Source organism: Abrus precatorius, unplaced genomic scaffold (genome assembly GCF_003935025.1).
Source record: "Abrus precatorius isolate BTA unplaced genomic scaffold, Abrus_2018 Scaffold3, whole genome shotgun sequence".
NCBI lineage: Eukaryota > Viridiplantae > Streptophyta > Magnoliopsida > Fabales > Fabaceae > Abrus > Abrus precatorius.
Genome location: NW_020874373.1, coordinates 14,264,938 through 14,279,246, shown reverse-complemented (window position 1 = coordinate 14,279,246; position 14,309 = coordinate 14,264,938). Strand labels below are relative to the sequence as shown.

The window sequence follows — 14,309 nt, the reverse complement described above, 5'->3', positions numbered from 1 at the left end:
TTTCGAGTATGACATACTTCATAATATCTGCTATAAAGCACGCTTTAACACCAATTCTACATTGGAATCTGCTAGTCCTTCGCTAATCACCATACCATCATATTCTAGTTCAAACAGAATATTCCCTCTAGTCTAAATTTGTCATTAAAGCTACTTAACAAGAAAATGCTAAAAATATAAACATTTTATCAGGAACGTAAACATAAGCTTAATTGTCTTATGTTCTTTTTAATGCATTTTAGCATAATTTCAAATACAAATTTATTATTAATTATTTTTAACCAATGCTATTTAATGCATTGATTAACAAGATCCTAATTAATATTTGACCTGTGATTTGGCCGTAATGATGTCAATTCTATGAAAAGTGAAATATTTTCAATTACGTAATAAAATAGAACTTAAATATTCTAAAAAGTAATGTGTTTTTTTTTAAAAGTAACTGTGCAATTTTTTAAGAAAATAATCTTAACTATTTATATATAATTAGATTATTTAAATATAACAATATCTTATTTACTAAATACATTTCCTCTGTATAATTTAGTTGAAACTACGCTTTTTTAAAAAAAGAATATCTTACAATGTCTGCTTCTTATGTCGGCACGCTTTTCTTTAGGATGAGGAATTCTCGTCCACTCGATCTTTGTTACCTCTTTCTGGTCATTGATTGACCCAACGCTTCTTTAACCTCATTGGTAAGTCATTGTGCCGTTTATTGAATTTCAATGCATTGACGATTTATCGTCAAAGAAAAAAAAATCTAAAGTTATTAATATATAAATAATAAATTTAAAAGGATTTAAATTCAAACAAAAATGACATATCGTCCTCTTTTAAAGAAAATAAATTAAAAGTTAAATTACTCTTAAAAAATCCAAACTAAATTCAAGCATAGAATAAATTAAGTGTTGTCTTTTTTACTGAAAGGAAAAAATAAGAAATTTATGGTAAGGTAATGATTGTAAGTTCAAATAGATGTGAAAATTAAGTCTTGTAAATAATAAGATCTAATTGTTCCTATCTATTTAAACGACTTAATTACGATTGCGTAGTGAATGGGGCAATTGCCACAAACTGTGTTTGGTTATTTCACAAAGAAAGTCAAAAACACGGTTTCCCAATCTCGCTTTGTAATAACACGCTTTCGGCTTTCTCGTTGCAGAATCCGTCATCTAATTCTGGTGTAAATTCACATTTGAATTATTAAAATTGTCTGATATCTTAATCTTTGATTATGTAAAATTTTTTATTTTGATCTTTAAGTTTATAAAAAGTATTTATTATCATTTTATATTAAAATTAATTAAAATATTTTATTAATTGTTTATAAAAATAATTTATAATTTTTTATCTATTCGTATTAATAATAAAAATTAAATAACAAAATGAAAGCTAAAATTATTTTTCATTTTTTATTTTTTTGAAACTCTTTTCTTTAATTTCTTTAAAACTTTAAAATGTTAAGAGATAGGATATAAGAGAATTTTATTCTTTTATACTAATTTTTTTACAATTTTTTTAAAATTTATTAATATTAGATCTGATCAAATAAATATTTAATAAAGCCCACCTTAAAATAAATATTGTTTTATAAAATTACAGTTAAAATTTTATAAAGTCAAAAATTAAAACAACTAATATTTTCAATAGGCGGAATTAAAATAAAACAAATCTATAATTTTGTGTCGCAACGTGTAACTTCCTCATGATTCCGAGTGTATATGTTGCTAGAACTTGAACTTATGCTGCATTTCCACTGAATTTCAATGAATGCTTGTGAAAATCATCTCAAAAGTCAAAACATACTTTCCGTTCAAAGAGTTACATTTCAAAAAAGCATAGCAAATGATTTGACAGAAAATACCTGCTTCAGTAAGATTCTATATATACCATTATATGTTCTCATATTATTGGTCAGTTTTTTTAATATGATTTTTCTAAAAATATTATCTCGACATAGTTTTCTAAAAACACACCATTGACAATTTTTAAAATATAAAAACTTAGTTAAAAATAAAAGTTATTATTGACAATTTTTATAGCCAAAAATTTTTCTTTATACATCTAAAGTTTGGTAAGTTTTTTTTTTTAAATACAACTCAATTTAAAAATTTGTTAGCTGAGTTTTTTTTTTTAATTTTGCTAGAAAAATTGCTAATGACATTTTTTAAAAAGAAAAATCTCTATTAACGACTTTTGAAATGATGATATATAAATAGTTATTGGTTATTTGTAGTGAATTGTAGGCAAATTTATTAAAATATTGTAAATTCAAAAACAATTTATTATTTTATAGGAAATCTGAAACAATTTCTCAATCTGGAGTATTTTTGCCACGTGGAACAGAATTTCGCCAAACGGCTGGCGAAAGTATTAATTATTTTGCCAAAAAAAGAACGAAATACGACTTCTTAGAGCGGTTAAAATGGAACCGCTCTCATAGGTCTATTTAAGAGAGCGGTTCAAACGGAACCGCTCTCATAACCCATTTTAGAGAGCGGTTCAAATGGAACCGCTCTCATAACTCCTTTTAGAGAGCGGTTCCATTTGAACCGCTCTCATAACCCATTTTAAAAGAGCGGTTCAATTTGAACCGCTCTCTTAGGTATATACAGTATCTCGCTTCACGAGTTTCGCCAACCGAATTGCGAAATGTAATGCAGCTTCGCATATTTGATGGCGAAAATTTTCTTTTAATATATTTTTAAATTAATTTCGTTACCGGACTGGCGAAACAAATACCCATTTCTTCATTTTCCTGGCGAAATTGAACGCTATATATATCTCCTACCCATCTCTCATTTTCATCGGAAGGACAGAAGAAAATCTCAGGTATGTGTTATTTAATAATTTTATTATTTAATTTTGAATGTATAATTTTAGTTATATTTAATTAATGAGTCTTGTTTATTTTATTTATGTTAATTATTGTAAAGTTTAAATATTAAATAAAGTTTATTTGAATAAAATGCAGGATGAGTGGGATTGTTATTATTATATATTGGAATGGTAGAATCTATGAAAGAAATGAAGGAGTAAGTTTTGAAGGAAGTAAAAAAGTAATTCAAATAAAACGAGGAATAAGTTATGAAACATTGAAAAGAAAAATTCATGTGAAACTCAATCTTAATCATAATCAAGTGATTTCTAGATTAATTTCTCATTTTTTGATTGATGAAAATATTAGACAGTATACAGCTTTGGATATATGTGATGATGAAGATATTGATTGTATGATAAGTGCATTTCAACAACAATCTAGTAGAAATATTATTGAGTTATATGTAGATATTGCTGTTGGTGGAAGTTTATCAATGTCCTTACAGACGATGAATTTAAATTTATCACTTTCACAACAAAATGATAGGACCCTTGTGAGTCGTGATTATAATGAAGGTTAAATTATTTTTGTTCTAATGTCTTTTATTTAATATATGTAATTGATTGAATTAAAACTGATAAATTTGTTGCAATAAAGGAGTTAGGAATGATGCTGATGAAGATAATGAACACTCAGATTATGAGAGTTACACTGATAGAGATGATGAAGCAGAAATTTCATTAGGCAGTTCTTCTTCTACTGATGTTGAAGGCGAGTTTAATTCCAACTTACATATACAAGTAACCGAAAATGTAGGAGGTAATGTGAAATAATTATAAAGAATTTGTTTTTTGTGGTTATTTATTTATATATTAATGATTTTTTGTGAAATAATTATAAAGAATTTGTTTTTTGTGAAATAATAATAATGCAGAAGATACTGTAATTCCTTTTTGGAATGTTACTCCAAAGTATAAGTATATTAATTGGGAATATCCTGATCAAGAAATGGATGAAGAACATCTTCAATAAGTCAATTCATGGGTTGAAGGAGATCCTTTATTTGTTGGCTTATATTTTGACAGTAAAGAAGATGTGAAGAATGCATTGAAACATTACGCAATGAAGATTCATCAAAGTTATTTTGTGGCTGAGTCTAAACCAACATGTTTGTACGTTAAATGCTTAAATCATACCTCTGGTTGTCCATGGAGAGTGAGGGCTTCATTGTTGAAGAATTCAAACAAGTGGAAAATTACTAGGTGGGGTGGTTCACATACATGTGTCAATATGAGAATTTCTCAAGATCATCAAAAGTTAGATTCTGATTTAATTTGTTCATGCATTCTTGGTAAGTAAAATATCAAGTTTTTTATTTTATTTTTACAATGACATTGTTATTAACTTGAGAAAATTTATTTTATGTAGGAATGGTCAACGAGGAACCGTCGGTACATATTTCATTGATACAAGAGCGAATATGTGCTCAGTTTGGATATAAAATTTCATATAAAAAAGCTTGGAAGGCAAAGCAAAAAGCCATTGTTAAAGTATTTGGTGATTGGGATGAATCATATGCTACCTTGCCTCATTGGTTAGAATACATGCAATTAAATTCTCCTGGACCTGTTTATAAACTTGAAACAAAAGAGTATGTGGTTGGTCATCAAGTGAATAATAGGTATAGAGTATTTGAACGACTATTCTGGTCATTCGAACAATGTCATGAGGCTTTTAAATTCTGCAAACCTATATTACAAGTGGATGGGACGTTCTTATATGGTAAGTATCGTCATACGTTGCTCATTGCAACAACTCAAGATGGAAACAATTGTGTTCTTCCAGTAGCTTTTGCAATTGTCGAAGGAGAAACACTGTCAGCATGGGAATGGTTTTTGGCATTGATTCGTTTGCATGTTACCGATAGAGCAGGAATTTGTTTGATATCAGATAGACATCAAAGTATAAAAGGAGCTGTGTCAAATCCACACATTGGGTGGCAACCTCCAAATGCGTATAATGTATATTACATTCGTCATATTGCCAGCAACTTTAATCACCGGTTTAAGAATATAGCATTGAAGAAAGAGCTCGTCAAATTGGGTATATTTAATTTTTTTATCTAGATTATGGTTAAATTATTAGATATCCATCGAATCCGTGGATAGATATTTTAATGTTTTGAATGTTGTATATGTAGGTTATACACCATCGAAGGTCATTTTTCAGCAAAAGTTAACTAGATTTCGCAATGAATCTGAAGATATAGAAAGGTGGATTGACAGTATATCAAAAGAGAAATGGGCATTATCTTATGATGATGAAGGACGGCGTTATGGACACATGACTACAAATCTTTCAGAATCAGTAAATAAAGTGTTTAAAGGTACTAGAAACCTACCCATATGTGCATTAGTTAAAGCCACATATGGACGATTAGTTGAATATTTTGTGAAGCGTGGAGAAGAGGCCATGTCTGACCTTCACAATGGAAGCATGTTTTGTCGTAAAGTTATGTTGCAAATTCAAAAAAATCAACAAGAAGCTTCATCACACCAAGTTCGTCGGTATGACATACAAAGAAAAAGTTTTGAGGTTGAAGAAGCTTTTAATCCCCTAACACAAAGGGGTGGACACAAATGGACAGTTATATTGGATAGAAGATTCTGCGAATGTGGAAGATTTCAGTCTTATCGATTTCCTTATTCACATGTCATAGCCGCTTGTATAGCCGTGAGTATCGATTTTTGGCAATATGTGGATCCTGTTTATTCAATGCAATATGTTGTAAATGCATACTCCCCACAGTGGAAGCCCCTGGGAAATGAATGCAACATCCTTACAAACTGCGAATGGAAGTTAATGCCTGATGTTGACAGAGCAAGAGGTAAAGGCCGACCAAAATCAACTCACATTAGGAATGAAATGGACTGGGTTGAGTCACAAACTAGACAAAGGTGTTCCAAGTGTAACGAAGTAGGTCACAATCGACGTTATTGTCCTCAACAAAACAATGTTGGTTGACCAAATCATACAATGTTGGTGTTTGTATTTTTTTTTTTATCTTGTGATATTGTTATTTATCGTAATTGTCATTAATTATTGTAATGAAACCATTAATGTTATATCAAGTGAAGGCACAAACAAATTAATAATTACGGTAAGCATTAAAGTCACTAACAGTAATATATGTTAACTAAAATAAGTTGCTACATAAAAACATGTCATTGCTGTCCCCCCTGTGTGCCTCATGATGATGATCGTCTGGAGTCAAGATACATTGCCTCTGCCTATCTCGAGCTCCTCGATGAGGGTTCCGACGAACATATCCTAAATCAGCAACTGCACCAAACTTGGCATTAAGATCAATACCTAACTCTATAGGATGTATGTTTGATGGTATAGGGTCAACTTGACTGTATGGGGCACCTGGAGTCAAAAGCGAATGGTGCTCGTGAAGAGGTGTGAAAAAGAAATCAGGTCGTGGAATGTAATCTTCTGTTCCTGTAAAAGGTGATGATGGGTGTTCTAATGGATGGTGTGTACCCTGTGATGAATGGAAATAAGTCAGGGCTGTCATCAAACTAGATGGATGAAAAGGAAACTCTGATGGTATTGGAAAGACACCATCAGGTCACTCTGGCATAACCGGGACAGCCCACTCTGCTGCCTGCACTTGTCTCCGTCGATGTGCCAAGCCTCTTCCTTCTCTTCGTTGATACAGCTGATCTATGTGTAAGTCTGGATTGACAGGATTACCACTTTGTAGTGGTGGATCTGAGGTTGAAATAGGCTCTAATATGCGATCTTGCTCCTTCTTCAATGACAGAAGACTCTCAGACAAGTCCTTCAATTTATTAATGGTAAAAGAATCTTGTCCATCAGTGCTCAAGTAATACAATCTCTCCATCACATCACCCTAAAAATAGTTAAAAGTAACCATTACTGTAATTTTGTATATAAAACAGAAAGTAATAGTGCAAAAAGTATATATTTTTGTAAACATACCGACAAAGCTGATACTGCTGCCTCCCTGGTCATCCAACGACGAGTATGACTAACATACCATCGCATGTACTCTGAATTTGAGCTAAGTAAACCATACTGAGGCTCATTAGTCAAAACCCAAAGTCGTCTACTCTCCCAAATTTCTAACATAGCACTGAACTTGGCTGACCAATCTTCTCCAGTCTTCCCTCTGAGGGTAAGGTCATGTAGCTGGTCAGGCTGGTAAGGAGTCCTTGGTATGTGTTGAACCATACCAAACTGACGCATTACTCTATCAGGTTGATGCCACTCACATACCTGAAAACATATAAGTGGCACCACTGCCCTCCATAAGTCCATAGCATCTCTACAAATAGGTGGTAATATATTGATGAGTTCCATATTGTATGGCACCCACACAATCTGTATGATGACATACAAAACAGATTAATAACAAAAAAGTACGTAATTAACATGTTATTTAAATAAGTAACTCAGCAAAAGTTGACTATAATACCCCATCACGTGCTAGACGATCAAAAATATATCTGTAGTAGTGGACATATTTCTTTCCCCTTCTGATACCGTGGGATAACCATCTGCAAGTAATTGACCATAAAAACATGAAGTCAAACAAATAACAGTATAGAACACCTACAAATGCGTAGTGCTAGCAATAACAATACCAACTTACCTAACACCGTACGGAAGATAAGGACGACTATAGGGAGGATTGATAGGTGCTATCTGGGGAAATCTATCCCAAGCCCAAATCACAATTAACGCAGTCAGTCCTCCAATAGCAACACGATCAATGTTGGTGGCCATGCATAGCTCTCGGTACAAATAACCTAGAACTGCAGAACCCCAACTATATTGACCGGTCAACTCAAAATCTTCAAGCAAAGGCAAGTACCTCACAGATACCCTACTGCTAGAGTGATCAGGAAGCATGAACCCTCCAATAAGCCTCAATATATATGCCCTAGCAAACCGAGTGATCTGCAGTGGAGTCTGATTATGCATGGCAATATGAGTGAAGTGTTCGTCCAACCAGCTCATCTTCAAGAAACTCCCTACAAAAGCCTCTGATCCTGGTCTCATACCTAGGCTGTCTTCCACAATCTAAGCCAAATCACCCCCAGTGGGTGCTATAACAGGTGTCCCATCTATGCGTAATCCTAATATAATAGCAACATCCTGAAGGGTAATAGTACACTCTCCAGGGGGCATGTGGAAGGTGTGCGTCTCGGGCCTCCACTTCTCTACTAATGCAGTAATCAATCCCACGTCTACAGGAAGCTTAGACAAGTTAGCCACTCCAACAAAACCCGCTAATTCTAGATGTGGAATAATTTCTTCCGGAATACCTTCTAATCCACCGGGAATATTTGGACTCTTCCTAACTCTCAATGTCGGGTGATCACGTCTATCCCAAATATGCTCAGAAACATGAATACTCTGAAACCGAAGAAGTGATAGATCTTCTAGCCCAGGATTAATAACCCTACTTTGTTGTGAAGATGATGCCATCTATACAAAAAAAAAAAAATATTAGTCAAAAAATTTCATTCAATAATAATAATAATAATAATAATAATTTATATTTTACTAACATATTAATAATACATAAATTTTATATAAATACAATTTTAAAATTTTACTTCAATATAAGTGTAAAAATTATTTATTACAATCAAACTAAGTATAAATTATTATATTTAGTTTTATATATTTATTTTATTTAACTCAATTTTTATTATTCTGTATTTTAATAAATATCTATAATAATTCCTGTAAACAAATTTTATAAATCTTAATTTAACCTATCTTCTTAACAATTAATTATAATTTTATATTTTAATTAACTATATCACATTTCATTTTTTCTAAAAACATATTAATCTATATATAAATAAATAAAAAATTATTTAAATTTTAAATTCTTTTTTACTAATCTTTAATAAACTTTCAGCATATTCTTCACTCACTCCCACTTAATTACCAAATCACTTACATACGTAGAGTTTAAAAATATTACAATATTATTATCAGATTTTCTAATTAACAAAATCAAATTAAACATAATATATAAATGCATGTTGTTATAGTTCCATACCTCTTACAATCGTAGCAGTATTTGATCCTTCACAGCAAATCAAAACAAATTTTGAAACTTCGACCATGATAGAGGAGGAGGAGAGACGGAGAAAATGGACGAAGAAAGAGGAGCAGAGACTGAGAACATGTAAATGGAAAGGAAGGAGGACAACGGTCAAAAGCGGTTTCGCCAGCCGCAGTGCGAAATGAGCTTTCGCCAGTAGCAGTGCGAATTATCTTAGATGTTCCCACATGTATCAAAAGCCCCCCTAGCCGTCTATTTTAAATCTAAGAGAGCAGTTCCAGCAGAACCGCTCTCTAATATGCACTTCTGAGAGCGGTTCCGCTGAGTGCATATTAGAGCAGAACCGCTCTATAAAATGGACTTATGAGAGCGGTTCAGAAGCAACCGCTCTCTTAAATGGACTTATGAGAGCGGTTCATTTGAACCGCTCTCTTAAATGAGTTATGAGAGCGGTTCTGCTGAAACCGCTCTCTAAAATAGACCTATGAGAACGGTTTTAATTTAACCGCTCTAAGAAGTCTTATTTCGTTCTTTTTCTGGCGAAATAGGTATTAAACAATTCAAAAATTACTACTTTCGCCAGTCGTTTGGCAAAATTTTGATCCAACGTGACAAATCACCCCAGATTGAGAAATTGTTTCAAATTTTCTATAAAATAATAAATTGTTTTTAATTTACAATATTTTAATAAATTTGCCGTGAATTGTACATGAAACTTATCATTTTATTCTTCATCTTTATTATTTTATAGTTGAAGGAAAAAAATAAGTACAAATATAATAATCTATTGTAACGATAAAATTATTGCAATCATGAATGAGAGTGCGGAATTTATATATAAGAAGTCAACTTGTATGTATATTCCTTATAATATATCATTTGAAAAATTATAAAATTAGTTTTACCAATATATTAAAGTGGAGACTCAAAAAATAATAGAGAGTATAACTTACATATGTCTAATCCAATCTCTATTTTCTAAAGTTTTATGCAATACTAAGGAATTGCAATAAGCATTAATGATGATATTTGTTACAACTGGGCGGTCACAACGGTACGGCAAAAAAAATGTTTTCAAAAATATCAGAGGAGTCGCTACCAAAGTTTATTTTAAGAAAAAAACCTTGGAAAAACTTAAATATAATACAATCTTTGAAACCAAAAAAGAGTTCGGGAGTCATTTACGTGTAGGGAAGGTATTAGTACCCTACAATGTCCGTTTAAAAACGGTTACCTAAAATTAATTGTGCAAATTTATTCTAATTTTGAAAAATATTTATTTAACCCCTAAACATTAATAATTTTATTTTAGAAGAAGAAATATTATTTATTGAAATATTATTTTGACTTGACGGGTCCGGTTCCCGCTCTTACGTATCCCCGGGTACAATGGGGAACTCAAAGCCACGTAGTTATATCTAAAAATTATGAAATTAGTTGATTATAATTAAGTTTGATAAAAGAAAATCTATTTTTAAATTAAAATTATTTCATAAAATTATAATGTTTAAGATATAAGATAACGCGGTTATAGATGTACCCCACGAGAAACAAGACAAAAGGTGAAAGAAGATCACACAACTATATCGCAAATCGTTAAAAATGCTTTATTCGTAAATGAAGTATTTGAATTTGAATTTTGACTATAATTAACATTGAAAGAGAATTTAAGATATCATAAGCTATACATAAATCTCTTATAATTTATTGAATAATTGAAGGCAATGTAAATTACAGATCGATGGTGTAAAAATTTTTTTATAAATAAGTAAAGAGATGTTTATTTATTTAATTGATCAGAATTAGAAATATGACTTAAGAAATTTTAAAATATGAAATTAATCCTATTTGATGAAAGGAGTAAATATATTTGAATTGTTAAAAAATAAAATATTTAAATAAAAGATTTAAACTTAGTTGAATAAATTTATTTTGTATAAAACCCAAGGTAACGTTGATATACATAGGTTTTAACAATTCATAATGCGTAAAGGTAGAGTCGCTACACATTAGCATTATAAATTATTGTGTTAATAAAAAATCTATTTAAATTGATTGATTAGTAAAATAGCAATTATAAGGAATACATTTGATTGATTATTAAGATAATTAAATTTTAGTAGCATATGATAAATTAATATTGCTTAAAGCCTCGGTAACATAGGTACACATAAACTTTATCAATTTATAATATACGATGGTAAAGAAGCTACAAGCTAATGTTATAAATTAATGCAAACATGTATTATTATTTACTTATTAACTTGAGAACATTATTCATTTATCACCAAATATTATACAATACAATGAATAATAATAATGCCAAATAAAAGATTAAAATGCAAAAATGATAAATAGTAAAATAAATAAATAAAGTAATATATATATATATATATATAATTACAATCATTATTTATTATTATTCTAGGTAAGGTTACATTTAAAAAGATATCAACAAATGAGGTAAACAATAAAATACTGCATTTGATATAAGATGAATGAATATGAGCAAAATGAAATGTGATTTTGAAACTTGGGGCATTGTGCATTGCGGTGGTGTTAGATGAATAAATGGAAAAGTTGCAACTTCCTGTTGCCGGTTCATTATTTTTTTTTATTTTTTGGGAGAATAGTTCTATTCCGACTAGCACTAGTTGAAGTTATATTGCTGTTCTATAAATTTGGTTCCGTTTTTTATGTTTTCTTAGTAATCCTGTTAGTAGGAAAGACTAAACAACTGCTGTTATTATTTAAAGCACAAATGTTTCATCCAAAAAAAAAATAACGTATAAAAACATTTGATGTGATTTGATATCAAGATTGCAGGGGCGCATGAGCTATTGTATGAGTAGGTGACGTGAAATAATACCGACATCGAGCCTCACGCTTGCTTTATCTTTTTTCTTTTTTTTAACTTATGTTATAAAATTTTTTTAAGTAAATAAACGAACAAAGTAAAGAAACAACAGCTAGTAAGTATATAACTACTTTAAATATCTCTCTTCACTTCGCTTTTCGCATCCACACACACAGAACAATTAATCTTTGCAGCGACAGATAGATGAGTCTTATGCTAAGAGGAGAAGATAAACTGGTCCAGCAACAGGAGATAACAAAATGGCAGAAATGATGTTTCTCTTCTTCTCTGATTTCTTCTTCTATTTCAAATCTTACGCTTCTAAAATTTTTTGCTCCTTGTCGCCTCCTTTCTCTTCCTCCGAAAAGCTATCCTCCGAAAAATCCTTCACAGAGACTTGTTGCCTCTCCTTTGAAAATGTTTGAAAATTTTATCTCTATTTTTTTTTTTTGCTTTCTTTCTCTCCCCTCCAAAAAAACTCTCGTCTGTATTTTTTACTTCTCCTTTTATACTTGTACTTTTAGGATTTTTACAAAATACCAAAAGTTTTGAGTATTTCCATATTCATGCTTAAGACTGATTTTTGATATTGGGTATGAGCTTGCATAGCGTAGGATTTTCACTTCCGGAACCAAATTCTTTTTTTTCAAAAAAATTCTATTTTTTTGTAAAACGATTTTATTTTATTTTATTTTAAATTTTGGAGGCAATATGGGGAAGGCAAAAATCGGTATTCACAATATTCAAAAAATATTTTAGATTTATCATGAGAGTTATGTCTAAACTCTTGTCATTGGGTTGTATATTATTTTTAAATAAATTAGAATTTGTGCGTATGAAAAAGCTGATAATAAAAAAGAAGAAGTATATATGAACATCATTCTTAATAGAGAGGTAGAATAAGAACAGAATAACACTGAAAGTGATGATGACGACTTTAAAAAAAATTATAGAAGTAAGAAAGATAGTGATGATGAGGACTCTCATTTATTAAACTAAGTGATTGACTAACATTTTTGTTTGAGAAACTATCATGCTTTAGATCTTAATGTTATGTAAACACTTAAATTTTTAAAGTATGCTAACTTGTAGACATGTTATATTATATTTATACTTATACAATTGTTTTAATGCTTTATGGTCTAGTTTGTAGTGGCGATATTCTTGTTGCTATAGTCATTTTAATTAATAGTATTTCTTAATTGAATATTAAACCTTGCTTTAATATTTATTATATTTAGTTATTTTTATTTAATTAATGCTGGATTAACTATATAATATTATGTAATATATTAGGTATTTAATTAACAAATGATGAAAATATAATTAAACATAATGATTAGCCAACATCATTAAATATTTAACTAACAAACAAAAACCTATATTATAAATAAACTTTTTTTTGTTAAACATAAACATCGATGATGAACATGGAAATTATATTACATTCAAACCATAGATACTCTACGTATAGCCTAAAAAAATATTTATCCTCAATTCTCTTTTTTCTTTTAATTAATGAAGGACTATATTTGTTAGTGACATGAGTAAAAGGACATAATATGCGTGAAGAAAAATTCTTGTCTTCCTCCTCTACGTCTATCATCTCCCACTCCCTGTTTATTTGCAGCCTCATCTTCGTGATCCTCATATGGTGTAGGTTCAGTCTTTGCCACATTCATAGATGTACCTTTAAATGTGTTATCTTGTTATGTTATCTCACAAGACATGATTGACATGGAGCATTGCTCACTTGATGAGATAATTTATAAAGAATTAGCACCACACTTAGTTTCACAAGTTATAGTCAATACCATCTTCACAATCAACAATTACTTCTTTCATGGTTGCCTCATCATCATTGAAAATGGGTTGAGAATGAATCAATGTAAAGTCATATGTGCATAGTAACTCAAGATATTCCACTTTCACTGTTGCAATCACCATATCTTTTCCCTTGTGATATCTTCTATCCACAGACATTCATGATGGTTCATGCTGTTGAGATTGTTCATCATATTGAAATGGATGTTACTAATTCACGTGAGTCTTTATTGTGAACTCTCTTAAGACTTTGGGATGGGAGAAAAATAGACTGAGAAAATCTATATTGATGCATTATATGGTAAACTTCATGTCACTTTATAACTTTAAAGCATATCAATTGGGTTTATAGTTAACCAGAATACACATTTGCCTCTCATGTCATTTAGAAAAACAACATGATTATTTAATTGAATTTTAATTTTATAATTTTCACAAAAAATATGATTAAAAAATATGCCAAGAATTATACATAAATTAAAATTAATTGACAGTTTAATTTTCATGTTATTAAATTACTAAATAACTAACCATTAACATTTAATTATCATATTGTTTTAAAATAAAGGTTTTATTAATCATCTATCGATTATATTTTACATTTTTTAATATTAACTTTTAGTATTTAAGAAAATAAATAAATCTTTTTTTAATTTCTTACAACGTTAAAAACTTCAATAGATTTATTCCAT

General features: G+C 30.2%; 1 protein-coding gene across 1 annotated transcript; it reads right to left on the bottom strand.

Annotated features, from left to right (window-relative positions):
- Positions 1–6,020: 6,020 nt before the first annotated feature.
- LOC113862226 (serine/threonine-protein phosphatase 7 long form homolog) lies at positions 6,021–8,344 on the bottom strand. The gene is made up of 6 exons (XM_027495328.1): positions 7,951–8,344; positions 7,506–7,905; positions 7,329–7,410; positions 6,833–7,234; positions 6,474–6,743; positions 6,021–6,371 (listed from the first exon to the last, which is right to left on the bottom strand). The coding sequence occupies exons 1-6, from the start codon at positions 8,342–8,344 to the stop codon at positions 6,021–6,023; spliced, it is 1,899 nt and encodes a 632-aa protein (XP_027351129.1).
- Between the last annotated feature and the right edge of the window lie 5,965 nt (positions 8,345–14,309).